General features: G+C 48.3%; 10 protein-coding genes across 10 annotated transcripts in view; 4 read left to right on the top strand and 6 right to left on the bottom strand.

The window, feature by feature from the left end:
* MGYG_00346 (hypothetical protein) overlaps positions 1-1,539 on the bottom strand; it is a gene marked incomplete at both ends in the record, with an annotated part of 4,051 nt that extends 2,512 nt beyond the window's left edge. Inside the window, 2 exons of the mRNA XM_003176209.1 lie at positions 202-1,011; positions 1,484-1,539. Coding sequence (XP_003176257.1) covers positions 202-1,011; positions 1,484-1,539 — 866 coding nt within the window. The remainder of the gene's footprint in view (positions 1-201; positions 1,012-1,483) is intronic.
* Positions 1,540-2,785: 1,246 nt separating this feature from the next.
* MGYG_00345 (fatty acid-binding protein) lies at positions 2,786-3,328 on the bottom strand (the record flags this gene model as incomplete). Its single annotated transcript, XM_003176208.1, has 3 exons — positions 2,786-2,961; positions 3,033-3,242; positions 3,313-3,328. 3 exons carry the CDS (start codon positions 3,326-3,328, stop codon positions 2,786-2,788), a joined length of 402 nt encoding a protein of 133 aa, XP_003176256.1.
* Positions 3,329-4,123: 795 nt separating this feature from the next.
* MGYG_00344 (hypothetical protein) lies at positions 4,124-5,623 on the bottom strand (the record flags this gene model as incomplete). Its single annotated transcript, XM_003176207.1, has 1 exon — positions 4,124-5,623. The coding sequence occupies one exon, from the start codon at positions 5,621-5,623 to the stop codon at positions 4,124-4,126; it is 1,500 nt and encodes a 499-aa protein (XP_003176255.1).
* A 2,138-nt stretch (positions 5,624-7,761) lies between these two features.
* Positions 7,762-11,412, top strand: MGYG_00343 (ATP-dependent helicase RIS1; the record flags this gene model as incomplete). Its single annotated transcript, XM_003176206.1, has 3 exons — positions 7,762-9,065; positions 9,113-11,333; positions 11,401-11,412. The coding sequence occupies 3 exons, from the start codon at positions 7,762-7,764 to the stop codon at positions 11,410-11,412; spliced, it is 3,537 nt and encodes a 1,178-aa protein (XP_003176254.1).
* Positions 11,413-12,587: 1,175 nt separating this feature from the next.
* MGYG_00342 (GTP-binding nuclear protein GSP1/Ran) lies at positions 12,588-13,595 on the bottom strand (the record flags this gene model as incomplete). The annotated part of the gene is made up of 5 exons (XM_003176205.1): positions 12,588-12,719; positions 12,785-12,990; positions 13,054-13,207; positions 13,299-13,391; positions 13,533-13,595. The coding sequence occupies 5 exons, from the start codon at positions 13,593-13,595 to the stop codon at positions 12,588-12,590; spliced, it is 648 nt and encodes a 215-aa protein (XP_003176253.1).
* A 739-nt stretch (positions 13,596-14,334) lies between these two features.
* Positions 14,335-15,258, bottom strand: MGYG_00341 (26S proteasome non-ATPase regulatory subunit 9; the record flags this gene model as incomplete). The annotated part of the gene is made up of 4 exons (XM_003176204.1): positions 14,335-14,460; positions 14,530-14,885; positions 14,949-15,021; positions 15,091-15,258. The coding sequence occupies 4 exons, from the start codon at positions 15,256-15,258 to the stop codon at positions 14,335-14,337; spliced, it is 723 nt and encodes a 240-aa protein (XP_003176252.1).
* Positions 15,259-16,198: 940 nt separating this feature from the next.
* Positions 16,199-18,967, top strand: MGYG_00340 (hypothetical protein; the record flags this gene model as incomplete). Its single annotated transcript, XM_003176203.1, has 6 exons — positions 16,199-16,825; positions 16,920-17,201; positions 17,291-17,488; positions 17,552-17,770; positions 17,822-18,047; positions 18,111-18,967. 6 exons carry the CDS (start codon positions 16,199-16,201, stop codon positions 18,965-18,967), a joined length of 2,409 nt encoding a protein of 802 aa, XP_003176251.1.
* A 759-nt stretch (positions 18,968-19,726) lies between these two features.
* On the top strand, positions 19,727-20,200 carry MGYG_00339 (hypothetical protein; the record flags this gene model as incomplete). Its single annotated transcript, XM_003176202.1, has 3 exons — positions 19,727-19,890; positions 19,955-20,078; positions 20,144-20,200. 3 exons carry the CDS (start codon positions 19,727-19,729, stop codon positions 20,198-20,200), a joined length of 345 nt encoding a protein of 114 aa, XP_003176250.1.
* A 552-nt stretch (positions 20,201-20,752) lies between these two features.
* MGYG_00338 (hypothetical protein) lies at positions 20,753-22,610 on the bottom strand (the record flags this gene model as incomplete). Its single annotated transcript, XM_003176201.1, has 4 exons — positions 20,753-21,636; positions 21,699-22,108; positions 22,175-22,429; positions 22,504-22,610. The coding sequence occupies 4 exons, from the start codon at positions 22,608-22,610 to the stop codon at positions 20,753-20,755; spliced, it is 1,656 nt and encodes a 551-aa protein (XP_003176249.1).
* A 4,207-nt stretch (positions 22,611-26,817) lies between these two features.
* On the top strand, positions 26,818-27,387 carry MGYG_00337 (PRO41 protein; the record flags this gene model as incomplete). The annotated part of the gene is made up of 3 exons (XM_003176200.1): positions 26,818-26,875; positions 26,947-27,263; positions 27,322-27,387. 3 exons carry the CDS (start codon positions 26,818-26,820, stop codon positions 27,385-27,387), a joined length of 441 nt encoding a protein of 146 aa, XP_003176248.1.
* Between the last annotated feature and the right edge of the window lie 605 nt (positions 27,388-27,992).

The raw sequence follows: 27,992 nt of genomic DNA, 5'->3' as shown, positions 1-27,992 counted from the left end.
ACCCAACCAAAATCAGAAGACAAAGGGGGTAGGTGCCGAAGCCACAAGGGAATAAAAATTTTCAAAACCGAATAATGGGAGCAGCCATATGGTTCCACCCAGATAAAAACATCCTAAAAAGATACAACCTCCCCTGTAGACTCCAGCTAACGCAGGGGGCAAGTAGATGGTTCGTTCGACAGAGAATGCCTGGAGAAGCACCGGAGGTTGCCGCGGTGGATCCTCCCAGCTTTACGATGGATCCAACCGAAGGGGTGGAAAAGGTTGGTTTGATATATTCGGGGAGCGGGAGCAGAGACATTGAAGATACCAGGGCCACCAGTCGACTTGGGACCATCTGGGGACATCTGCATAGCCTCTGAGCCGCCAGTAGACTTGGTGGGACTAGTCATGGGAGCAGAGCCAAAGATATTGGTAGGAGGGTTATTGTTGTTGGTCTGTCCGAACATGTTTGGGCCGGCAGACGAGCTGAAAAGAGGTGCAGACGTGGTTGGAGTGGCTCCAAACAGAGGAGCGCTGGTCTGCGTGGAAGCCTGTCCGAAGAACCCACCGCTTCCATTTGGCTGGTTTTCAGGTTTCTTGTTCTCAGGCTGGGAAGATCCAGGGATATTGAACATGCTTCCCTTGAAGCCCTGGAACCCGGTGTTCTGGTTAGAGTTCATGTTGCTGAACGGGTTGCTTACTTGCTGAGAGTTGTTAGACGAGAAATCGAATGAAGGGGGAGCTGAAGCTGTCTGGTTGCCGAAGAGCTTGAAAGCTCCGGGAGTGTTGCCTTGGTTGCTCTCAAAGCTAGAGGACGCTGAGGGTGCGTTGTTTGAGGTGCCTGTGGCTGTAGCAGGTCGTGAAAAACCCTGGGACTGTCCGAAAGTAAATCCACCTGACGGAGCTGAGAATGTAGGCGCTGCTGCAGCTGTATCCGTTCCGACGGAGCTGAAAGGGTTTGCAGATGGTTGTGGAAGGCCGACACTGGGGGAACCGACTCGAGTTCTTCGTTCTCTTGCAGCTTTGATTCTTTAAGGTGATGTTAACTTTGCTGGTCTGAAAGACAACGGAGAAAAGACTAAGGCAACTGGTGAAAGAAGACGGAAACAGAGCGATCTTGAAACTTGAGCTTGAAGCTGATGTTTAGAAGCTGGTGAATGGGCAGGCCTTTGGTAGATGTCAAGGGCATGAAGCAAGCAAAATATATAGACCAGCCAGCAACACAGGACGAGAACAGTCAGAGTCTCCATCGAGGAGGCTGGACAGGACAGCGTATTCAAAGAGAGGGCGGAAGACAACAAAGTTTTGTAGGGTCTCTCCATCTTCATTGTGTGGTGGGTGTTGTTGATATTGAAGCCGAGTATGTGTTATTGATATCAATGACAGCAGAGTCTTCACCCAGCCACCAGCAGCACCCGCACCACAGAAGCGGAGAAACGTCATATAAAGAGAACAGGAACGTAATTAAAAATTAAAAAGACAGCAAATACGTTCTACTTACTTTCTGTTGGCCAGCTGAGCGGCCGTCGCCCGCTTGGGCGCTTCGTTGGAAGACATCTCTGGCTCGAAGCCACCAGCGTCCGCGCTCCCTTGCGTCGTTGCAACTCGTTTCATTGACTCGAAGAGGAACAAGCAAGCAAGCTAGCTGGACGGAGTCTCTGACGAGTTCTCTCACCGGCGGGCTCTCTCAATACAGCACCGTCATGAACCACCGTCACCGCGAAGGGGTATGGTATAGGTATGTGCGCCCGTATGTTTATCCCAACGTCTTCCGGCGCAGGATGTGTGTCTCCCAGCCAACGACTTGATATCACTCTACGATCAACGCGAGCGAGGACAGGCAAGAGGAATAACGGGACAGGGAGAATCGACTATGTACTGGGCGTGAGTAGGTGACTTCTTTTTCTTTTTTGGTTGATGCTTCGAGCTGGTCGAACCGCGACAGGACGAGGAATCGACGCATCGACGGCGACGCGGACGGGAACGAGAGCAGAGGGACGTACTGTATTCCACCGCTATCGTTACTTGGTGCTTGCTTTCGAAGAACGATGACGGCGAGATCGAGGCAGCAAACGCGACAGGAGCGGGAGTTAAGGGAAATAAGGCGAATCTAATTAGTTACAGGTTCGGTCGTTGAAGCCTTGCAAGGTCACGGAGAAGCCGTTCGAAACGAGGAAAGGTAGACGGGCAGACGGTTGGGCCAGAGCAAGCCTGCACTCTCAGTCGCGGGTCTCTCGTCTGGTCTGATTTGTGGTGCGACCTCGTCTTCTTCTTTGGTTGATTCGATTATTTTTATCTTCGATTTTTTCTCGATTTTTCGATGTTTTTTTTTCGCCCTTAGGATTTTCTGATTCAGGTCACGTGAGAGTGAAAAAAATCCCAGGGATGAAAAAGATAGTGACGGCGACGGTGAGGATAAAGGTGACGATTAAGGCGATGGTCAGGTGTTATATACTACAGTAGGGAGAAAGAGAGAGAGAGGTTTTACGTGTCTCTGGTGGTAGGAGACAAAAGGAAGAAACAAGTCTAAGATGGATATCATATTGATAATGATAATGTACAGAGAGGAAGAACTCCCGGCTCAGGAGGATATATACAGCCTATAATATCCGCCAGCACATCACAGTCCGCCGTCTATAGAAAAACAGGTCCTCTTCAGCATGAGCCCTCCGCTCGGAAGAAGTCTTGCTGCGTTTACCTGGGGTATATCATCTTCCTCGGTCCTCAAGCTATATAGCCCATTTTATCGTTCGTCGTAAAAGAAAAAAGAAGCAGAAGGTGCAGAAGCAAACAAGCAGGTCATCTACAACTTGGCCTTGACGCCGGTGTTGGCCTTGGCCTTGTTGAGGATGGGCTCAATCTTCATGGCCTTCATGGCGTTGCCGCGGATCTTGAGCTTGCCGCCCATGAAGAGACGCTGGGCGTTGGCGGTACCGGCGATGAGGCCTGCAAAGTCCTTCTCGGACAGGACGAGTGTGACTGCAGCTGTGTTAGCACTTGGACTTGGGGAAGGGAAAGCCTGTCCGGCATGTCAGGTCAGCTCAGCTCACCATCAGCCTTGCCGCCCTCTGGAGCAGCGCCCTTGCCGGCGACGCCCTTCTCCTTGAAGTCGAGGTACCAGCTCTCGGTGGCGCCGGCCTCGTTGGTGAGAGTGAAGGCAAAGATGCCCTTAGCTGCCTTGATGGCCTCCTCGCGCTCCTTGGGGTTGCCCTTGAGCGTGTCGTTAATCAGGTCGAAGGCAGCGGAAGCTGGGAAGGCATCTGGTAGTCCAGGTCAGCAGGCACTTCTTCGGCCGGATAGCTTCTTCTTTTTTTCCCGAGCGCTACTCACCGTTCTTGAGAGACATGATGGCGGTTGTTGTAAGTGAAGTCGGCTTGAGGAGATAAAGAGAGAGTCCTGCGTCTGTATGATCGAGAGCTTGAGCTGTGGAAGATGTTGAACGGAGGCGAGGAGAGAAGACGGAGGAAGCATCTTCTTATATTTGGTTACGGGGCCCCCATAGCAGCAAAAAGGCCCGAGGAGATCGCGTGCATGTGAAAGCCGATTCTCTGCTGCTGCTGCTGCCGCCTCTGGTTTCAGTCTCCCTGTCGCATGTTCATTTCTTCTCGCCGAGGAAAGATACACACATGAGACGAGAGATACCTGCATGTTGATCACTGCGATCAGTTATTTACTCTCAATAGCTGGTTATTTATTCAACTTGTTGGCTGCTCATTTCCTACTCGTTGCTTGTTCGTGGCTTAAATATTAAACTACAGACAACACCAAAGAACCAATACGTAAGACTACACAGGAACGAATAACGCTCTCACGGCGAATAATAAGATAGGCATATAGACAATATAAAAGTAACACAAATCATAGATACGGAGTACTCATGAATAAGAAGAAACTCAGCCCTGGCCGTTGTCGTTGATACTCCAGATTTTCCCCCTTTTCCCGTTTTCCGCCCCCAAAAAAACAGCCGAGGTTCCCCAGACACTCGGGATGATGCGACAGCCACAAGTTATTTAACCAACATAAGAAACGTAAGAGGTCGTAAAGAGTGGTCGTTACAGGCATAAGACATGAAAGAAGTCATAAAAGAGAGTGAGGGAAGAGAAAGAAAGAAGGAAAGAAAGAAAGAAAGTAGAAGTAGACCTTAGAAGGCTCTGACACGCAAGACAGAAGCCCTCAGTAGGCGTCTCATATGCTCCGGTCCACACCATAGCAGCTCTCTTGTTCGGTCTGTGGCCTTCTGCAGCTGAACTTGACCATACCCAGCCCCAGTCCTTGATCGTGATGAGGCTGCAGATCCCGATCCAACAGTCGATACGGCCTTGCCTCTTCCCCACAGCCGGATGCTGCTGCTAGTCTTGCTTCGACCGCCTTTCTTGCGTCTTCCGGCTTCTTCAAGAACGAGCCGTTGTAGCTGTTTGATTTCCATACCTGCTGCGCTCAGGACAAGAGGAACGTCCATCACTTCAACTTCCCGGGCCGCTGCTCTCTTCTGGGCCTGGGCTGGTGGTGAGTCCTTTGTCTTCTTAGGTGACGGGGCCAGCGGTGCTAGAGCATTATCCCACGTCCCTGAGCGTAGTGTTGTGGATTCAAAGTTGATCTCGCGCAGAACATGACGGTGGTTGCGTATAAAGTACGAGACCTGAGATGCGTCAACGTGGACATTCTCGATCTCCAGCGTGTGCAGTGACGGAAAGGTAAGTGGCTTGACTCGTTTTGGTCGTGCAGATGAGAATTGGTTCTGCTTATTTGATGTCAAACATGGCTCTGTCGATAGAGACAGCGGCGATGGGCCCCTTGCGCCAAGCCAGCGGAACTTGAGCCTCTTCAGCAGTGGGAAGCATTGGATGTATGAATCTAGAAGCTTCAGATGATCCGTTGCTTCGCCTCCACCGTATGGAAAGGCATCCATCTCAATGTGAAGGTTGGTGATCCGCCTCCAGCGTTTGCATGAGGCAGGAGATGTACCAATCCCACCAGCGGTTGGTCGCAGGTAGAGCAATGCTCCCGGATGGATGGGGAGAAGAGACAAAGACGCCAGGCGTGGCAGCGGGCTGTGCTCCACTGCGCACCGTACAGAGATTAGTGCATAGTCTACCACGCTACGACGGTAGCGATGGGGGGAAGACTGGTTCGGGCAGGACAGAGTAAGCTTGGTGAGGCCGTCCAGTGCTTTAAATGCACGCATAAAAGAGGCAATGTTCGTGGCAGCATGAAAGAGCGGAGGGTACTGTTTCGTTAGTAGATCGGTCATCTCCCATGTCCCATACTTTGGCCCACTCAGCCGTGATGGCGATGGCGATGAAGGGTAGACCTGAGGTGTATAGACAAAAGTCTGCTCCTCACCGGTAATAGGGTCTAGGAGCGGTGGTAAGAACGTTGATGGTGAGTGTGAAATGGTCAGTTTCAGAGATTTGACATGTCTTCCAATGCGCTCCAAGGCCGCCATGCGAGCTGGTCGGGTAAATGTACTGCTGCGAAAGGAGACATCAAGCTCGGAGAATAGCAATGGTTCAACATGGACGCTGAAGTCATGACAGACCAGTCGCAGATTGGTGAGATCCTCCTTGGACATGTGTGATAGAAATGCATCTCGAGTCAAGTCTGTAGACCAGAACCGAATAAAAGATGCACTCGGTAGCATTTTCTTTTTCAAAAAAAAAATATTTCCTTTCTTTTCGCAGCCTGGGTTGTCTCTTGCAGTTTAAAGATTAATGCAATTACCGTTTACTATGGTTCGCCTTTGAACACGTCAGTTACTTGCCAGTTCCTGGTGAGGGATCAGGCGCAAAAGCACCTACCACTTGGACCTGCAGGTATCAAACCAGAATAAATATATAGTTCCGTTGCTCCTCAAAAGTTCCTAGATCGTAAATTCTGTGTGTTTATATGTCATAAAAGTCATTAAATCCATAAATATATCAAGAGTATGCCAGACACTCCTTGGACATTGACATAGATGTAGTGTCATATATCAAACAAATTCGGGAGAAGAGAAAAAGGAGGGAAAAATGGAAAATGTTTCGAATATGCGACGAAACACCTTTTCAAGGGCGGGGAATGGGGAGAGGCAACGGGCGGGCCCATCCGGAATGCACTGTCCGCAGCCTCTGCTCTTGGCCTGCTCCAGTTGCTCTGCAGTAACGCGCTCATGGCTTGTTTAGCGATCAGCAAAGCTACACCGGTTGCCAGGGTGAAGGCTCGAGGTGCAGCAGAAGCGCGAGAATATCGCGAGCACAGAACGACGCCGAAGGGTCTACTGGTGCTTATTGGTTAAGTCGTATACGAGGCGCGTCTGCGTGAGTTTAGACTAGGGTATCGGTGTTGATGCAAGGGCGGAATAGACGCGAGACCGCGTTAAGTGGTTGCGGCGTCAGCACGGTCAAACACGTCCAAGCACCGCGCCGACGAGAGTGATGCATTTATCGCTGCTCCATCTCGATGATGGGGTCGTGCCAAGTAATATTTTTCTGCTCGTACTCCGTATACCAGGTCGCAGAGCTGGCCGGGGGTCAGCGGCGGCGATCGTAACAGCAAGTTCTACTCTACATAGTACTCCGTAGGCCTTGTGTTGCTATGGACGCGATCGACGGTTCCACCGCAAGGTGAGCCTCATAAGCATCATCAAGGAACCCTCTCTGGTGTCTAGGCATCGAGTCACCTTCATGGTTGTACGAGTGTCATTCCACCTGGTATCAGGCAAGAATAATAGTAATCATAACGTTGAAAAGCAACAAAATCTTTCTTGTTGTCCAGTTTTGCCTTTTTGGGACGAGAAAGACGCGGGTGAAACACGATCACGTGATATATTACGCCTTAGTATTATTCCGATCCGGTATATTATCAATCAGTGACTAAGCAGTTCTTTTACCCCTGACAAGGAGCCCGCGAGACTTTCTGATACATATAGATGGGAACAATTCACAGCTTGGACGTTAAAGAGCTGTTTAAATATAGTTGGGTGTGGCGTGAGGCTGCATAAGTACGGAGTAAAGTAAGTAGTGGCTCAAGCTTTGCATGTTTATGTTTACATCGGGCAGTACATAGCATCTAAACGATGGAGCGGTTGTTCTTTTTGATATACAAGGTTGCATGATCTAATATTACCTAATGAATAAGTCCCCAAAGTGATAAATATACGCCTTTACTTTAACAAACTTTATACTTAATAGTGGTACCATTCATCCTTTTCCTCTCTTGTTACTATGCTAGGCATCAAACAACAAACTAATAGCTTAGTCATCTTTTAACGTCCTTGGAAACTTTTGAAGATTTTCAACCAAAAACCAAAAAAAAAAAAAAAAATAGAGAACAAAAAACATAAAATTTTATATAAAAAATCAACACAAAAAGAAACCAAAAGTGAAAAAAAGTATTAGAAAATTAATAAAAATAATAAATGTTAAATATAAAAGCTATATTATCGACATTGCAGAAGCCGATAATGCTAGTTTTAAAGAGGACCTTCGAGTGAGTCTACAGAGTACTCTCTCGCATCTAAAGGTTTGGCCTGAAACGCGCTGTATAACCCCCTATAGTTGACGAGTTACGCGGCATCATCTACCTGTTCATTCTGTCTAGGACTCGAGCTATTTAAGTGACGGCTAGTCCACCAAGCTGTGCGCTTGATCATTGCGTTCCTGACCAAGACTGAAATTTGAGCCGCATAATACCTTGCGTTGTGTATGGCGGAAGCGATACGCCGGAACGAGGCGCATAAAGAGACCAGGATCTTCGACTGCTTGCGGCTGAGATAAGATCTCTCGTCGTCGTCCAAAACTCATGGACGCAAGCGAGGTCGAGGCGATGGTTTCGTGGGCGGATTTGGAGGACAAGGCCACTTTCAGCCATAATAATACGCCCGCTGGAAGTCATCGCTCGCTGTCTCCGCTGCCGCCAACTACCAATACCAATACCACAGCGCAGCGGACGTCACCACGCCAGCAGCTGGAGGCCTCTTCATCATCTTCCTCCTCTTCGTCTAACCTGTCTGCAACCGCCATGGAGGCTGGTCCCTCCCGGAAACGCCCTCGAGCACCTTCTTCGCCCACCACCTCATCCGCTATCCTTCACGACCCGAAAACCCGTCGATATGTCTCTCCGACACAGAATGCTGGTTCTTCCAGCCAGTCTGTCTCCATGGCTGCTGCGCCTGATCCTGACCTGCTCGGATTCTTTGGTATTGACGAAGACGATGACTTCCTCGCGCTGGAGGAAGAGCAGCGTAAAGCTGAGGCCTGGCTCAAAGAACGACGGGAACAAGAACGCAAAGATGAAGAGTTCGCTCGCACTTTGCAGGAGACCTGGGATGACACAATACATAATTCGTCAAGATTCGATGAACAGAATGAGATTGTATACCGACCTCCCCCACCTCCTGCTCCGGCCCCAGTAGCTCAACGGCAAAACTCAACGCCAGTACAAGCACAAACTCAGCCGCATTTCACTCAACAGCCACAGCTTGGAAGGCATGTGCCAACACTCGGTCCTTCGCGAGAACAGATGAGAGCAATGCTTCCTCCCCTTGGACCGGCATCAGCATCTAGATCAAGGTCTGGTTTCCCAGTACCTACCGGAGGGAGTGTTATTGGAAGAAGCACCGCCAACTATCCCGTTACCTCCTGGCAGAGAACCGGCTCCGGCAGTCGTCCGTCCATACCTGGATCCTCGCAAAATACTGGCTCAACCAGTGGAGATTCATGGCGTGCTACCTCAAAGAATTATATCGAGTTAAGCAGTGACAGTGAAGTAGAAGACTCTTTCAATTCACTCTCAGACCGGTCTCCGGATCCCTGGGCATCTGGCAACAGTTCTAGAGCTATCTATACTCCGCCAACTTACAATCCCAATCCATATGCAAATTCAAGTGGTATAGGATCTAGTCAGCGGCTCCCTGGCGTTCGAAGTTTTGGAAATCTCTATAATCAGAGCCTTCGAGACCTTGGCTTAGATGGAACACTGCCAGAGCTAAACCTCCCACGTTATCTGCGGCCATTTATGACCAACCAGTGCCCGCCCGGCTGCCTTTGCGGAGGAAAAGCACCGCATACTTATGCGTCAACAAGGTCACAGATCGATAACTTACGGTAAGGAGCCATCTCACACCTTAACGCGGTACTTTGGCTAATCGCAGCAGAAACATGTATGCCATCGACGGGCTAACTCCCGACGAAATGAAAAAGGAGCTCAAATCTCTCCTTGAAAACATTCGTCCAGACCAAGAGCTCGACCTCAATCGTGAAGGAACCCCAGAAGCGCTCAAGTTCCCACTGATGGAGCACCAGAAACTAGGATTGGCCTGGATGAGATCAATGGAAGAAGGCTCCAACAAAGGCGGGATACTCGCTGATGACATGGGCCTTGGGAAGACAATTCAGGCATTAGCTTTGATGGTTTCACGGCCCAGTACCGACTTAGTGCGGAAGACGAATCTTATTATCGCCCCTGTTGCTCTTATTCAACAATGGAAGCGGGAAATAAACCGGATGCTGAAGCCTGGCTCTCAGCATCAACTTTCAGTCTTCATCTTGCACGGAGAGCGTCGTTCAGTTAAATTTGACGATTTACGGCGCTACGACGTTGTTTTGACTACGTTTGGCACCCTGGCATCCGAACTCAAGCGTAAGGAAAAGTGGATTAAGTTCAAAAAGGACAATCCCAATGCTTATCAGAATCGCCGCCTTTCACACTCTGAGGATCTGCCAATGTTAGACGAAGACAGCAAATGGTACCGAGTCATCATCGATGAAGCACAGTGCATTAAGAACCGCAACACAAGAGGCGCTCAGGCATGCTACGAACTCCAATCAATCTATAGGTGGTGTATGAGCGGCACACCGATGATGAATAATGTGCAAGAACTCTACTCCTTGATATGTTTCCTCCGGATTGGCCCATATAACAAACTTGAGCGGTTTAACAGCACATTTACCAGACCCCTGAAGAATGATGAAAACGCAGTCCAAAGCACAGCTATGAAGAAACTCCAGGCTCTTCTCAAGGCCATCCTTTTACGCCGTACGAAATCGTCAAAGATCGATGGCAAACCAATTCTTCAACTGCCTCCTCGTGTAACTGAAAAGGTCCATACTCTCTTCAGTGAAGATGAACAAAGCTTCTATCAAGCCCTTGAAACAAAATCTCAATTGCAGTTTAATAGGTACCTCCAGGCTGGTACTGTTGGGAGAAATTACTCGAACGTGCTTGTTTTACTGCTGCGGTTACGCCAGGCTTGTTGCCATCCACATCTAATTAATGACTTCGCAGTCAATGTTGGCACGGATTCCGCGGAGATCGATCTCATTGCTAATGCAAAGAGGCTTGACAATACTGTCATCGAAAGACTCAAGGCACAGGAGGCCTCGGAATGTCCGGTTTGCATAGATGTGGCTGAGAATGCTGTTATCTTCTTTCCCTGTGGCCACAGCACCTGTGCAGAGTGTTTTGCAAAGATATCTGATCCTGCGCAAGGACTGGTGCAAGGCAACGATGGGATGATTGAAATAAAATGTCCTTCGTGCCGTGCGAAAATTGACCCTAAGAAAGTTACGGATCATGCATCCTTCCAAAAAGTCCATGTCTTAGGAGAAGAGCCTACGGCTGAAGACGGCAAGTCCGGTGGGCAAGATGACGAAACTGAGGACAGCGACAGTGACAGTGACGATGATAAGAGAGGTACACTTAATGGATTCATTGCTCGTGGCAAAGATGAGGAGAGACGAAAGAAGGGTAAAGGGAAGGCCAAACCTAAGAAATCTCTCGCCGAGCTGAAGAAGGACGCACAGCGAAACGTCAAGGCCAAACGCAAATACCTCCGCACCCTTGATAAACGATGGGAAACCAGTGCTAAAGTCGATAAGACGATTGAGATTCTGCAATCACTGCGTGACTCAGGAGACGAAAAGACTATTATCTTCAGCCAGTTTACTTCCCTTCTCGACCTTATCGAAGTCCCCATCAACCGACGAGGCTGGAACTACCGCCGCTACGACGGTAGTATGAAACCAGGAGACCGCAACGCGTCTGTCCTTGACTTCACTGATAATTCGGACTGTCGTATCATGCTCGTCTCGCTCAAAGCCGGCAACTCCGGCCTGAACCTCGTCGCTGCATCGCAAGTTATTATTCTTGATCCTTTCTGGAACCCATATATCGAAGATCAAGCAATTGATCGTGCTCATCGTATTGGGCAGTTGAGACCTGTTATGGTTCATAGGCTTTTGGTTGAGAATACAGTTGAAGATCGGATTGTTGCTCTTCAAGATAAGAAGAGACAGATTATCGAGGGTGCTCTAGATGAGAAAGCGAGCTCGAAAGTTGGAAGACTAGGCGTCCAAGAATTGAACTTTCTATTCGTACGTATATTCTCTATTTGCTCCCCTGGCCTTATGTTCTGCCTACTGACGGTTTCCTCCATTTTAGAACGGCCATTAGTAATTTGGCGCGCTTTGGGTCATACCCCCTTGCTTTTCAATGCTTGACATTGAAAATATCTTGTACCTCCAATCTGGAGAATTGCTAATATCAATCGTTGGACACTGGTCTTTGGTGTGAGTCCATTTTCTTGCCCATGGATTTATAGACACAACATATGGCCATGTTTAGATTTCTTTTAAACTTTTGGTATTTTCGCTCCTTTCTCTTCCCCTTTCCTTTCATTATTATGGCACCGTGTACTCAGGTTTGGTGGGCGGTACATTTTGTCCTTTCAATAAGTTTTATTTGATATCCCCCCCTTTGTTTATTTTCGGTTTCGGTTGCGGGTATCATTCTTCCTCCTCAACATATACCAGAGGCATGGGCATATACCCTGGGTAGCTTCTTTCAAATGTCTTATAAATTTTTTTCTCTTTTTCCCCTTCACAGTATCTGCTTTTCCCCAACCTGCTCTACCAAGATCCCATTCACGTTGTTTCTATTCGCTGGCATACAACAATCATTCATAGAGCATATATCTATAGAAAAAAGCACCCTCGAGTGCTGCAGAAACCTATTACGATCTCTACCTTTTTGTCCTAGTTAGTTTTGTCCACCGAATAGACTAGTTAAGTCCTTGGTCATTTATTCCTTATGTATATGGGTTACTCTAATAGTTAACTACCAAGATCTGCATTAAACAAATTCTACGGGGATATCAACTTTGATAAAAGCAAGTATCAACCTACTTGCTCTCAAGAAGACCTTAGCCTTCCCAAGTGCGTAGTCCATAATTAAAGATCGAGGCAATATATAGCCATGTTTCCTTGAGAAAGGATATTACTAAAAGGGTATTGTATTTCGTAAATTGTGCCTGATAACCTTGACGTTGAAGTTGATATTTGCCGTCATTCTAAGATGTCACCCATGCTGGATATGCTGTTTATGCTTGTTGTCAATTGACCTGTGTTGTTGTTGTATGCGGTGCGGAAACTGATTCTTTTGTTTCAGATATTTCGTTGAGACTTTTTTTCTTTTAATCCTTCTTTCTCCTATTCATTCTCATCATCAATTGTGTCTGTATTACATCCCGTTCCAAACCAAATCGTGTCCACGTATCCATGCAACTGGCCTGATCAATTGGGGAAAAGGCGAATAAGCAATCGTCCAGCTGTTTGTTTCAACGACCCAGTTTAAAGATCGTTATCCTCCTCGTCTGGCAGAGGCATGCTGGCAGCCTCCTTCATCTCGTCTTCTTGTTTCTGGAGCTCAGCGAGATCGACGGTAACCTCTGGAGGAGCAAGGGCAACGCCGGCAGTGAATTCCTATTCCAAGCTGTTAGCATATGGATGGAAAATTGGAAAAATGGGAGCAATAGAGATAAACTAACCAAACCCTGGTTTCCGACAAGCTTTCTGGCCAACCACAAGAATGGCTTCTCGAAGTTGTAGTTGGATTTGGCGGATATGTCATAGTACTGAAGGTTCTTCTTGCGGTGGAAGGTGATGGTCTTGGCTTTCACCTTACGCTCCTTAACATCGACCTTGTTTCCACAAAGGACGATTGGGATATTTTCACAGACACGGATAAGGTCGCCTTTTTGGGTTTCCAAAGGTTAGACTAATGATTATTTCAAGAAAATTAATGGATCCCACTTACGGTGCCAGTTTGGGACGTTCTTGTAGGTGATACGGGAGGTGACATCGAACATGATGACACCGCACTGGCCGTTGATGTAGTATCCATCTCGGAGTCCACCGAACTTTTCTTGGCCGGCGGTATCCCAGACATCAAATTGAATAACACCCAAGTTCTGAAGGTTGCCGGTTAGTATGCGGCTAAGGTCGTTTCCATAATGACTTATCAGGGTAGCGTATAGCTCGCTGGGGGATATCGAGACATACGGTCTGGAACTTGAGAGGGTGAACTTCGACACCGAGAGTGGCAATATACTTCTTCTCGAATTCACCTGTAAGATGGCGCTTGACGAAGGTTGTCTATATCAAATAGATGGTTAACCGATCAATATCCAAATGAATAAGATGACATATTGTGCGCTAAGACCGTTGTTCCGCTCCTAAAAGTCAAGGGAATACGTAAAACGCATCACCACAAGCTGCACTAGGATATAGGCTCACCTTTCCAGTACCACCGTCACCAACAAGGACGAGCTTGAAGGCTGGTACGTTCGCTTCAGCCATTTTTGTAAGAGGGGAGGGGTTGTTGGGATGTGAGGGGCAAGGACAGCCTTGGATAAGACCTTTCGACGGAGAAACGCGGGCGGTAGATCGTATCCGTCGCTAGCGAGCAGTACAGGCTCAGTCAGATGTCAGTTGTTGGGTATTGAAGGAAAGCAGAAGTGGTTAAAGGCTACGATATCAACTTATGAAAAAAAAAAACAAAGCCCGAAGCGGAACAAGAAGGTTGGGTTGAAATTTATCTAAGCACGTGACTACCCTTCGCCACACGGAGGGGGCTGACTAATTAAAGTGACAGTTGAGGCTGATAAAGTCGTTATGCACAACCGCTGCGGTTGATAAGATATTCTATATTTGAGAATAAGGCTGCCATGCCAAGGTTGACTGTCCAGTTATGGTACCAGGGGTGTTGCCACTGCCAATAGTTATAGCTTCAGGTATTTTATGGGACTATGATATTATCCTATATTCTGTTATTATTAGTTAGTTATTGTAACATAGGTCCCAATATGCTTGTTTTGGTTAGCAAACGGTTGCTCGATTCATCATTTGGGAGAACACTATAATAATACGATAGCTGCGGTTACTCATAGCGAACAGGGCCAGGTTTAATGCTATAATATACAATCTAGTCCGCCTCTCGAGCCATGAAAAGATCGGATCCATACCAGCAGATCAACAGCCAGTGTTCAGCACAGTGACGAAATATTTCATTCTCCGTATGTGGGAGGTCGATAACTCTTCATAATGGCACTAAATGACAACCGAGCAGTCCCCTGCCGCCCCAGTTGTGACTTGGAGTGAGCCGCAAGGTGAGTGGCGAGATTTCCCCATCCAAATCTCTCGTTACCTTGACAAGGATGGGAAGCTAAACAAATGGAGTCAGCAAAAGTGAAGCTAAAGGAAAATAAGCTGTTTAAAGCTGGATGGCACCAACCTCTACGTTATTTGTAACAACCGCTGCAATCTTCGTCAGGTTTTCATGGTTAGCCCACGTTATGTTACCAAAGTTGCAGACCTTGTCTCCTGTCTTCAAACCAGCTTTGGACGCGGGACTTCCATCCGCCACACTATTGACCTTGGCGAATGGCATGTCGAATGTGTCCGCCTGGGCTGCAGAGGCCCCCTCTACATCTTGGGGTATTGCTGGTGGCCCGGTAGATGGAGTAGCGGAGATATTTGTATCCTTATCTTTTGTGCTAGAAAAGTATGCTGCTAAGCCCTCTTCGACTTTCAACATGACAGCCTTATAATCATTCCGTAGACGTATTATCCGCGCTCTGGTAGTTCGTACTGCCCAACACAAGCAAGTCAGCGGAAAAGTCCACCGAAGCAAAGGGTAATAAATCACTGTACTTTGTGCAATATCCAGATCTGCCCTTGGAAATCCATCATCAGTAAGCAAACTCGTGTTCATGTCGACGCCATGCTACAGGAGTTCATTAGACCTGTTTCTGCTATTAAAAGAAGCATCCGTATGGGATAAACATCAACCTACTGATCCAAGAACGTCACTGAGTATTTTCAGCTCTGCCTCAAGCTTCTCCTTCTCGTCGAAGAGCTGCGTTAGGCCCGCCTTTGAGAGATTCGCGCTGGCGGAACCTGCACCAGAAACGGGCCCAGCAGGGACCGTGGGAGTATGAATATCGTCCATCGGAATGCCCATGATAATATTACATTGGATCAGGAGTCCATCGCTTCTGCCGTGTATCTCTTGCGTGGAAGCAACTGAGATGTCGCGTTTGTCGAGGGGTCGCCAACTTTCGCAGCGTTTCCATCTTATCGCGGGTGCAAACCAGTCAAATCTGCCAAGGAGGTTGATCCGGCTTAGTCATCAATTTTTTTCTCTCTCTTTGAAAGTCTTTCGATACAAACTACCTACCTAGGTACCTAATTTTTCTTAGCCGCCTAAGTACACAAAGCTATGCATTATCTAGCTTCATGGCACACTTTTTATATCTATATGTGAGAGACACTATAAACTTCGATAAGGGTATAAACACACAATTTTATATATTATTTATTTACTCTTTATACTATATGCTTATTAGTTATTTTTATAAAGAGGAGCATTATTATTATTAAACATAGTATAAATGGAGTAGTTCAATACTATCTATTTGCTATGTATAAGTAAATACCCTTTTGGATACCTCTATTGTTAGATACTTATCACTTTCTAACATACATTTCTATTAAGGGTGGAACTCCTCTAGTAAAGAGAGCCAGATGATGATGCAAGCCCTAGCTTTTATATGCCGTGAAGTCATCGACATCTACACCATATATTCTTGTCTATTATCTGCCTAGGTATATATCTATGTATCTATGGCCCTCTTTATATCTACAGCGCCTATGTCTTGCTTAGTCGTAGTGCGGCTTTGGATACTACGGTCCTCTGTTGCCCCTTCCCCAAAATGGAAGAAAGGACGCCTGGTGAAAATTTCTTCACCTCAACCCAACCTCTCTTCTCTTCTTCTGCCTGTCACCCTCACTTCCATTCCTTAGATTTTCATATTGTATGTCATTCCTTTATTTTGTTTTACTGGCTATGCCTGTCAAGTTCTTGTCCTTCATTTTTACACGTTAATATCACGTGAAAAGCCATGGAGACCACAGAATTCCTTGACCCTGTGGTGGACTTTCCACTAGACATTGACCTTGCATTGTCTGAACTCTTTCAAAATGACTCTGAAGATGATCCTCAAGACGAACCCCCGGCTGAGGCGGACGGCAGACGACCCTCGATAGAGTCTACTGGCTCTGTGGCTCCCGTTAGCCAAGATGGGTATATCTTCAAGAGTTGGATGAGAAGCGTCCGTAGCAACAGAACCCATGTACTTAAACCTCGGAGAGTTGTCATGAGTTGGCCAGACGAAAATACAGAGGAAGGCTGTCTCATATTTGCTAGAAATGAACCAGAAACCTTGCCGGATACGGTCTCTGATACCTCGTCTGCGCCGGTAAAGAACATGGAAACTGCAAGTTTCAGCCAGGCAACATTGAGTGTGGCCGGCAGAGCACGTACGAACACGGTGACCAGTACCAAGTATAGCACCAGCGTGTTCTCAAACTCCGAAGCGGCTAGGGCATCCATTGATAGCAATCGGCTGACTACCTCAGTCTCCCTTGATGAGGCTGCCTGGAACCGTGCTGTTCAGAGACGCCAAATCCTTCAAGAGCTGGTAGGCACTGAAACCGTGTATGTGTCTGGACTACGTGCATTAGGTGAGGTAAGCTGCTCCATAGAACTCGCTCTCCGGCTTTTTGTGCGCTCTAACTAAACATTGCATTCATAAGGTATTCTCAACCACAATAACCAGCCAGACTGGAATTGGACGAAGCGTGGGAACGCTACTGAGGTTACACAGCACGTTTCTCGACGCACTCCGAATTGCTGTCCCTCGCGTCCCCACCGCCACGTTCGCGGCCTCCATGAAGTGGATGGTGGGAAAGAAAGCGTCTAAACAATCTAGCACTGACTGCCACCGCAAATCCGTGACCAGTCGAAGGATGCGTGAACCCGTTGAGCATCGTATTAGGTCACGTAGGAATATTGCTGCCGAACCCAATGAAGCTCAGAAGGTAGCTGAAATTTTGATGTCAAAGGTAGGAAAATTTGAAAAAAAAAAAAAAAAAAAAAAAAAAAATAGAAAAAATTTGCTCTTATAGTTATTGAAACTAAAACCATTCTCTAGTTGCCAAAGTTCAAAATCTACGAGGAATATGGCGTCAAGTACCACCTGGTATCACAAGAAATCGAGGAGCTCCGGAAAACTGTTGACTTTCAAATGTGGGACAATGGTACTGAAGCACTCTCTCGATCATTGGCACCCAGAGAGTGTCAGGAGCTGAGCCCAAACCAAGCACTTACCATTGGTGATCTGCTTGCCAAGGTGGGAATAAATTCGGATTCTGAAGTCGTGAGAACGGTCAAATCTAACAAGCTTTGATAACAGCCAATTCAAAGGGTGTGCAAGTACCAATTGTTCCTGTCGGATTTACTGAAATGCACACCATCTTCGGACTGCCCGGCAGCGCATGAAGCTCTCGAGATGGTTCATCAGTGCATGATTGATACAGTCCAGGAAATCAACCGAGCGACTGGGGACCCCGTAGCCAAGGATCGTATGGCAAAGACAATACTCCTCCGAAACAGGCTGGACTTCACTGGTTTTGTAGGTCAATTGCTTCCTTCCATTGAAACATCACAGCTAACATTCTCTTAGGGCAGGGATAGGGATATCCTTCGCGAATTTGGTCCAATTAAGGCTTGTGGTGTTCTACATATTACATACGAGGCCACAGAGTCAATTGCAGGGGAATACATGGCTTGTGCTCTCTTTGCCTCACATATCATTCTGGCTGTTCCTCGTACCGAAACTCGCAAATTCGGTGTACTAGCTGTTATTGCTACAACCCGGGCAAAGGTCGAGAATGTCAACGAGAAACCCGGTTTGCCATGCTCTATGCTCGAAGCTTTACCTTAGAGAAAGCGCAATGCTAATGACTGAGTAGGTTTGCAATGTACGCGAACGCCCCATTCGTGGAAATTTCTGTATCTTGCCAGCGGGGAAACCTATGAGCTCGTCATGACTGCATGCTCTACAAGGGAGGCGGATCAGTGGAAGGACCATCTCCTGCAGAACATATCCCCGGAAATCACGGTAGATACTCCTAGAATCGGGACGAAGGTTATGTTCCCGATCAAAAGACGACCCGTGGTAACGATCAATGAAGCGGGTAATATGGTCCAGCCCATCTGCAGGCTAGTCCGTATCAAAGGAACAGAGGCCATTCCACGACTGAATCAAACGCCGAGTATGTCACCATCGAGACCTCAAACCCTTCTTGTCACCCCAATGGAAACCTTAGCGCCGAACCGTCAGACCAGAATTCGTATGGAGAGGTGGTTATCTGATATGTGGACTTGTGATATCATCCCATATCCTGGAATGCCAGGACGCGGCGAACTGTTCATCCGATCCCAGGCTGGGTCGTTCTTTAGGAGCCTCAGCAGTCGTCGCCCATTCTCCCGTCGTGCCAGCAGCATTGCATCTGCTACGACTCAGTCAATCAAGTCTCACTCAAGGGCCGAAGAGACGGACACGACAACCCCCACCAGCCCCATCTCCAACCACAGCACTCGGGAGTTGGATGAAACAATCGACGCCCACCCATTGAGAAGCTCTTCACCAGACTACACAGCCTTGCCGCAGATCAAGTGTGCTGACGAGATGGTGCAACATGAAGCTCCAGGGACCAGCGCCAAATACGTCAAGGAGGGCACCAAGACGGGCAAACGTACCAGGTGGGGTGTCTCAATATTTACGACTCCAGGCCGCTCTCGTCGTACCAGGCCGGTTGAAGTGTAGATATCATCATTCCCTTGCTGTACGCGAGCCCCTTCTGAACATTCTCCCCCGTAGCTAGCATGCTTCTTTGTAGTTAGTGGATGATTCCAGATACGGCTACGTAGCTCTATCAATAGTCAATGCAAGCTGCAGTTCCAATCGTTACCGTGTGTAGCAATACTCCATTATCGGCTGCGTTCCTGGCCCTTCGTGGAGCAGAAGTGACGCTATCTCGAGTGCAGATCAAGAAGGCTTCGAAGACGAGAGAAACACAAACAAAGCCAAAAGGGGAAAGGTGAAGCGTGACGTCACACGTGACTGTGGATGGGTGCCAAGATCCGAGACCCACTATGACGTTGGTCGGAAAAGTGACGAGCGGCGCAAGCAGGAAACCGGACACGGACCTTGTACCTGCTACTCCGTACATCTCGACTGCAAGTGCAAGAACACCGGGAGGACGGCGATGGAGACACGCAAGAGAGCCTGCGCGTTGCCAGGCATAAATAGAGACGCCGCTGCTCCCCTGGAAATGCCAATTCACTCAATTCCGGTCCCATCGATTACAACAGCTGTTAGAGGAAACGCCTAAACTACATCTACTTCGTGCATACAACCCAACAAACCTGATATCTAGATCTTTATATACTTTCAGCAACAAGCCACAGGCTTTGCCTTCCCAGCTCTTTACCCCGCCAATCTACAACTACTTAACCTCCCAGAGCTGTCCATTAAGCTAGAAGGGAAAACACAGAACATATACACGACTACCACATCACAATCATGGCTCGCGGAAACGTCGGAGTATACAAGGTCTTCTACAAGGGAGAGACAGACGATTTCGTCGTCTTCGTCGATGATGTTGCCAGCGTCAAGCAGTGGAGGAAGGACAAGACTGTTCCTCTAGCTCAGGTTGTTAGTGGATGGAAGATATTCATTACTCACAGGTATGCTGCATTGGATTGTGGTATGTAGCCTGGGTACCTGATAGCTGACTTCTGTATTTTATAGACATGGCGCACAAGGAATCCATGACGGAGCTAGCAAGGCAACACTGTCAAACGAGTTTGGAACATCGGATGAGATGGAATGTATTACCAAGATACTGGAGCGGGGAGACCTGCAAGAAACAGAGGTATGGCATCTCTTCTCTCTCTGCCTCATTCTTGATATATGGCTGCTGACTTAGTTAACTACTAGAACTCCGAAAGGAATGGCTCGACAAATGACTCTAAAGGCGTCCTTTTGAGTCGATAGACGGAGTTGAACGTATAAACGACCAAGCTGCAGGAAATATTGGGGCAGGATGCAGCTTCGGATGATACACAATGTATAAAACCACTGTATAGTTCTATGGCTATCTTTATGGCACCTGTTTAGGATCTGGTTCGGGCATGTTTTTATTTGGATATGGAAGGAAAGCTGCATTTGACTCGGCTATAATTGTTACTGTTGTTGGCTTATCAATCTCGTATATCTTGAGAAGTCCATATTCAGTCAGAAATGCCCTCTTACAGGTGAAATATTACCTTTTCCCTCAAGCGGTGGTTTACAAGTTGGCTCATCATTCAGAGTAAAGAAACGGGTATACGTTGAATTTATAAGAGAAAGCGCTAAAATCCATAAGAAGATTATACAAAAGGACCGCACGGCAAAGACTAGACGCAAAACAGGTTCTCAAGCCGGGGTTTGGGATTTATATTCTAACTAAGAACAGCAAAAATAGCAAATAATCCTCCGTGTATATGTTGACGGGTTGGGTATATGAGAGAGTGTGTATGTAGTAAAAGATAGACAAACAGGGCAGGGCTAGAAGTGTTCTTTCCAGAACTTGAACTTGACTTCTTTGCTGGTACATTCTTTCGCTGCCTTTTTAACCTGCTTAGCCGCCTGATTGGGACCGCAGAAGTAGACTCCAACGTCAGCCCGGCGCGTTGCCTCGAGATTAGACATGTAAGTGCGATCCATGATACTGGAACGCAGAGCACGGAAGAAACGAGCAAAGTCCGGCCGACCAAATCTAGTGCCCGTTCTTAATTCGGTGAGAGGGTCAAGTTCCTGGCCTACCGAGTTAAGGTAGATGTTTGCGGCCGTGTCTTGGTCGAACCGCTGGGTAAGGTAAGTGTGTATGCGAAGAAATTCTTGTCCGGAACGAGCTTCTTCTGCAGATTGAGCTTCTAGGGAGGAGAGCAGGGCTTGGAACCATTCGAATGAGCTGGTGTCTTTGCAAATCCAGATGAATTCGACTCGGCGGAGACGGGCAGGAGGGTTAGGCCCGGCTCGGTAGTGCCATATGTCTTTTAGGATGGATGCCCAGGGAGTCACTCCAATGCCTGTGCCGATGAGAATGGCAACATCGTTGCTAAATACGTCTTCTGCGGGAGCTCCGTAGGGACCATCGATACGTATTTTGGGCATCGTCTGGCCATTCTGCATGGCAATCTCGTACATTCCAAGCGGATCGAGGCCGTCGATGTCCTTTGCTTGCTCGGGACCGCAACCAAGTCGGTTACCGAGCTCACGTGTGAAATCTCCTACTTGTCTGATGTGGATGCTTATGTATGGATCGTGAGGGCACGATGTGATGGTGAATGGATGCCACTGCGTTCGAGAAACATCCGGGACTTGGAGAAAGAGCCACTGCCCAGGCTTGTAGCGCAGACTGGGTTTACGGAATTGGATTTCCATGGCGTCTAAGCATTAAGTGTTAGCAATGTTGGATGTAAGCGGGATATATATGCCCGAGTCCACTAACCGTATGGATGTCGAACAACCTTGACAATCTCAGTATCTCTCGCAGCTCGGATCTCTCGATAGAGTCTTTCGATGAGGTAGAAGCCACCGCCCCAGAGTTCCCATCTCCATCCCTCATAACCAATACAGTGATCCCAGAACTTCTTGCCCGCAAATGGAGAGATGGGATCAGCTGTATCTCGCACAAAGCATCCAGTGGCATGTGTGTATAGAGCCAGCAAGAATGGGATGAAGAGATGATGCGTGTACCAGAAGGTCTCGTACGACTGCTGCCGGATCCTGTGATGTGATGTGGTATACATCAACAGCATACAAAGAAGCATAACATGGCCGGTGATTCCCCCGGCTTGGGTATAATGGATCTGAACAGCCGCCTCCGGACGTGCCTGGTACCGCTCGATGTTGAAGAAACTATTTGGTCACTTATTAGAAACGAGCTTTTGGTATCTCTTTGAAGGGGCGGGAAACCATGCTTACTTGACGTAATGTGCTACCACATGTATCACGCTGAAGATGAGCAGCGAATATGCAATCTGTCGATGGAACCATTGAGATTCATCGAGAGGAAGCCATTTCACCTTTGGCCTGACATATCTGAGCAGCGTTCTGCACATGGGAAAAAGGATGAGGGCTGTATCTATCGAAAGGACAAACCCAGCACCCCGGGATATCCATACTGAGAATGTTAGGGTGTTGAGGGCGTCCAGCCTATGATCAGTCGCTTGTTTCCACCTATGTATGCCATTAGCCGATGTACTTATTGTATATAATTAGTGAGGAGAAATAAGGATAGAGTTTCGGCTTACCATCCGTAGGCAAAGAAGCCTATCTGAAGACCGTAGAAAATGAAGTAGAAGAGTAGCTTGGAAGGATTAAAATGAGACTTCCACTTGGAAGAAGTCTTTTTCGTCATGATGGGCAGTCAAAAGCTGCTTGGAGCTCTGTTGAACCAGAAGATACGATAGGAAGAAAGGGAGGAAGAAAGGACAACCAAGTAAAATCGTCAAATAAGGGGGAGTATGCAACGCTTGAAAGGGAAAAAGAAGAACTAAGAAATTGGATGCCGGAGAACGGGTATGGAAAATAAGAAAATTCGTTAAATTGGTCGTAAGGCACAGAATACTCCGGTTCAGAAGGCGGTTGGTGGCGAGGATCCAGTAGGACCACAAAGGAACAAAGGCGTAGTTTTTATTATATCCGGAAAAGTAGAATGAATGCTTTCTAGGCCCGGTGAACAGAGGATGTATCCAGAAAAAAGAAGGCTGCGGAGACTGCCGGTACGGATAGTACAACAACGAACTGCCTGCCCACAACGTTGTCAGGAGGCAGACAATGGCACCGTAACCAAAGATACCCAGTGCCGCAGTCGTCCTCTTCCAGGTGCTAATGGACGAACGCTCCTTTCCAAGGTCCTACCTACCCACTCTAGCCCTATTGATAGAATGCCGTGTCGGTGAAACAGGCCACTCCATGAATAGACCAGCAGCCAACGTCAGACAGCTGCACGTTGTTATGATCCAGTCCTGACGCTAGCCACGGCGGCCAGCGTCTAATCGGACTTTTAATTCTGCGTCCTTTTTTGCTGCTTGTCTTGCCTTGCCTTGCCCCGGATTCCAAAAATAGGACCAACGATCCTCCGCTAAAAAGATGGTCGATTGGGAGTTCACACAATATCAATGGTAATAAATATCCACGGTGGATTGGCTGCGGCTTTTTTTTCCCTTCAAATAGCACGCTCTCTCCTTCCTTCTCTCACATCTCAAACGTGCAGGGTTTCGGATGCGGCGTACGGAGGATGCGGCGGTACGTGAGGCGTGTGTATGTACGTATATATGTACCGGAGTGGATTGATCTGGCGCTTGAGAGAGGGTAACGGGTGGTAAGGAGGTTCTGAGGTCGACGATGGTGTCCAAAGATAGATATCTCTCGAGCGGCCTTTGTTTTACATAGAGCGAGGCTGCGATGTTTGGTTCGACTTGATGCCACCGTCCTGGCAGGTGTGTATATGATGCGCAGAAGCGCCAACTGGCAGAGCGGTTAAATGAAAAAATAAAAAACTGGTTTGGCCCCCCCCTGCGCATTAGGCCATGCTGAAACGTGGGTTGGTATAATTGTCTGGTTTAACCTGAATTGTTATTTGTTCCCCTTTGTCTTGTCTGTTGGTTTATTTAGTTGAGGGAAATGATCCGTAGACGCTGTCGGTAAAATGGCTCGTTGAAGGATTCTATTGTAACCAAATTTGAGCTCTTTTTTCCCCTTTATTTCTTTTTATTCTTTGCTTTTCCTCCCCATGGACGAAGAGGGGAATGCCGAGTGGCTAGGAAGCAATTGACAGGTAGAAGACTCAGCCTGGCTGTGAGTAATGCAATGGAGGCAAGTAGCAAGGGGCCCGGATGCCCAGAGGATGGAAATGCTGGGCGTAGCACCACTCTCTGCGGTGAGAAGGGTCAAGAGAAGAAGACCAAGACCGATAGTCCGTCAACTGGGCCGACCTGTCTTCTACCTTTTGAGATAGCTAGCAAGGCGAATTGGCCTACATTCGTGTAATCACACCCCCCTGCGCGGGGAGAGTAAAAGCGAGGGCCTGTCCTCTGCCAACTCGGAGAAGAGAAAGCGAGATAGAGTGAGCGATAGGAAGCCCACTTAGTAGGGTTCAGCGGACATCGATCTTAAAAGCGCCACAGGCCAATGAGGGTGTGAAGGTGGCTTTGAACGGCCGTGGTGGCCGTCTCGAGACATCCAGAGCACTGCTAGTACACCAGGTAATTGGCTGGCACCCGACCTGGCGACTCGTATCTAAGCGGAGGAGACAGTTCCCTATCACCTCACCGGCACGGCCTTAATAACGGGCCCTCGTGGTTAATCAAGAGATGGAAAAATGGATACATGAGATAGATAGCCCCAGCTCGGGGGACTCATCCCATCACATCAGCCAGCGGAGACGGGCCTGTGTCAAAGGATCCAAAGCGAGCCTATCAGGGGCATTCTGCAACCGCCCACGCTTGCCGGGGTCAACGGAGCTGTCCAAGTGCGTTGTTGACATTTGGCCGTGGAGAGCGAGAGCGAGAGGTACACCGTACATACACAGGGGGGTGTTCCGGCCATGTAGAGGATGCTATGCATGTCAACGTAGCGTTACCACGGAGCTACCAAGAGTCGAGGTACCGCGTCTTGAATCGTCTACTGGCTGTTTGGGCTCCGTATCTTCCATCGTGTCTTTCAACTACCGCTACTCGCGTTGTTACTTGATGCTCTTGTTGGAAGATGGGCCCTCTGCCATCACGATAGTTGTCTGTACGCTGCAACCGGGTGGTACGGCGCTTCCAGGTCAGCCTGGTGAGGCACTCTGCGACATCTCCTGTCTCTGGCGTCGTCTTCATCGTGAGACAGTCCATCTGTAGTCTGTCCATCTGTACGGAGTATGTATGTCATTGATGCTGTGGTCTATATGTGTACGGTGTTCGTAGCTGTCATGTCGGCAAGCGTCGCAGGCCCCAAAAGGCTGTTCGGGCATCCAAGAGAAAGACCATCGTCCTCGCCCTCATCGTCATCCAACATTCATACGACCCCTGAGACTCTAGTTGCAGGAGTAGACGCCAGCCAGCGTCTCCTGTCTGTTGGTCTAGTTGGTTTACTTCCAGAAGGCCGTCGATGTCTCAGGGGCTCACCAATAACCACTTTGCCTACCAATGTTATTTTGTTGATATGTAACTCGAGGACGACCAGCTCATCCAAAGAGGCGTAGCAGGAGAAACAGACAGAAGCAGAGGATGGATGCTATTATTACTTCTCCGTCCATGATCCTGGACTTGACCTTGACCTTGCAGACGGCAGTGGACAGCCTCCATCCCTGCTGCTGGCCAATCGACAGCCCGTCCTGCACGCTGGCCGTTCCTCGTCACATCTCCCAAGGACCGCTAAGGACTTCGCCTGCATGAGATCTCTCGCTCTCGCTGGTTCTTTCTGGTGCTTCCTGGTCTGCAGGAAAAAGCAACGGGGAAGGGAGAAGAAAAAAAGCCCTGTCATGCAGGCCATGCAAGAGGAGAGGAAAAAGCAGAGTGTGATATCAGCGACTTTCTCGCTCCGTTTTTGCAGCTCATTTGCCAATTATAGATACGCCGGCGAGCAGGCCAGATGGGATATCAGCGCTTCTATTGGGCCAGGGCGGACGCTTCTGCTTCCCTGAGCATGGACTTGTAGCACTTAGCACCCAAGCCGCAGGCAGGGAGTGTGGGCGCCGGGAGTTCCCTCCTGCTCGCCTGAAGAGCGGTGCGGGAGAGCATATGCTGCATGGCAACATGTTGGTTTAGCCGCTAGGAAAGAGAGTCTCCCCCTCCTGATAGTTAATATCTATCATATGAGTCCATGGGCTGCTCTGTCTCCTCATATTATAACTGTCCAGTCCCGTCTGATATTGTACATACGGACAGACATACAGACAGACAGACAGTCCAGTCCAGCTATCACAGGTTCACTGCCGGATCTTCACTGCATATATTCAACCCACCCACACGTCAAGCCGTCATCCGAGAACACTGCAAGGCCTTCCTAGCTGTGCATCAGTGCGTCCCTCACAGCAAAAGACATCCTCGCCCGTTGTGGAACACAGCTCGCTCCTCTCATGGACAGCTCAAGGGACATGAAGCGCAGGCGATGACAGTAGGACCACCACCGCTTGCCACAACAGGAAGAAGAAGAATTTACAGAGACTGACGCCCGAGAGTTGCAGCAGAGGAAGCGATCGAATCTGAATCGTTGACCATTGAATATCCCTCAAGAATACACCAACGTTTAAGCCATCCACCCATCCATTCTCACTTCAGTGTGTGTACCCGCCGAATACACAGCCTGCCGGCCCTCACCTCACTCGGCATCTACTGCTCGTTCAAAGGGAATTGGCTTCCTGTGGTTGCTGGCCATCCACTTGACTACCTATATCCGGCCAAATCTTAGAAGTGCTTTTGTTTTTGTTTTTTGCGCCTTCTGATACACTTCGAAAATCGCTCAAGCCGGGGACTTGTGAGGTATATTATCTTATATCTCGGTCCGCCGGCCCAGGGGAAGGCGAAGATCGAGCGAGATAGAAAGGCCCTCAAGACCGTATCTCCCACCTCAGCACCATGGGCAAACTCATCAAGAACCACTGGGCTCGCCTCATCATCCTCACTGCTGCTATATGTATGTCCAGCATCCCCTTCTTTGACATGTCAATTGGTTTATACGGCTCCAGGAACTAACGAAAGTGATAGTCCAATTGGCTGCTGGCATCCATGGCTTCTTCTGGCCAAAGATATTCTGGGACTTCCTGACCAAGAATCTCGATGCAGCGGTTAAGCCGGTCCCTATATTACAGATCCTCAATGTCCTGCTAGGACTGCTAGCGCTGGCCTGGGAGTGGCCACTGAAGCCGTTGGCGGGGACCCTGTTCCACCGCAGCATCGAAATCAGGCTCGTCATCCTCCCTCTCAGTGCACTTGCTTCGGTGTTACTATATCAAGGAACAAACCCTGCCATATACTATCTTATTGGCATGGCTGTGTACTTTTGGGGGTACAGCGAAGGAGAGGTACGTTAAAGCTCATCAGGTTGCGAGATTAGCCACGAAACTAACAGCTTTGATATAGACTGTATGTCCCGAGCCATGGACGCTACCACGACGAAGACCAATACCGATAGAATCAAAGGTATAACAGCTTTATACCGACCAAACATCATTCACCCTTAGAACGTACCTGTACATATTTTCCCCCAACCCTCCCCAGGCATTGCCACCCAGCACATAATACTTCCATTGCTACCCAGTTTAATACAGGCCAGCTGTTGGAAGACTTCGGCCCAACTCAACGGTCAGTTCATGCATGCCATGCGCACACACTCTTAATGTATATTAAAAGCGAGATCTTGTCGATGCATCTTTTAGCGATCTAATGAATTAACGAATCTTCTTCACATTTGTCCCTTCAATAAACAGTCAGCTTATACTTTTGAATAACTAACCTCATACTTTTTTTTCGCCATTGCCGAACTCTGGACTGAACCGTTAACCATCCGGTTACCTGTCAGAAATTCATGCTTAAATTCACTTGCCAACTGCCGAACTGATCTTTTCATTTCTTCTCTATTCCAAGTTCTTGTCCGATCGACATTCCACCGCTGTTTGGCTGGCTGCTGCCTGCGCGATGCGCTGGGCAAGCTCGTATTCAACCAAATACCACCACCAATTTTGAGCCTCATCTTGCAGCAAATCCATAAAAGCCGGCAGAGAGCTGCTGTTTGCTAGCTCGCAGCTTCGATA

The sequence above is a fragment of the Nannizzia gypsea genome, genomic scaffold (assembly GCF_000150975.2).
Source record: "Nannizzia gypsea CBS 118893 supercont1.1 genomic scaffold, whole genome shotgun sequence".
NCBI classification, from domain to species: Eukaryota; Fungi; Ascomycota; class Eurotiomycetes; order Onygenales; family Arthrodermataceae; genus Nannizzia; species Nannizzia gypsea.
The sequence above is the reverse complement of the archived record's forward strand: the minus strand, read 5'-3'. Positions and strand labels throughout refer to the sequence as shown.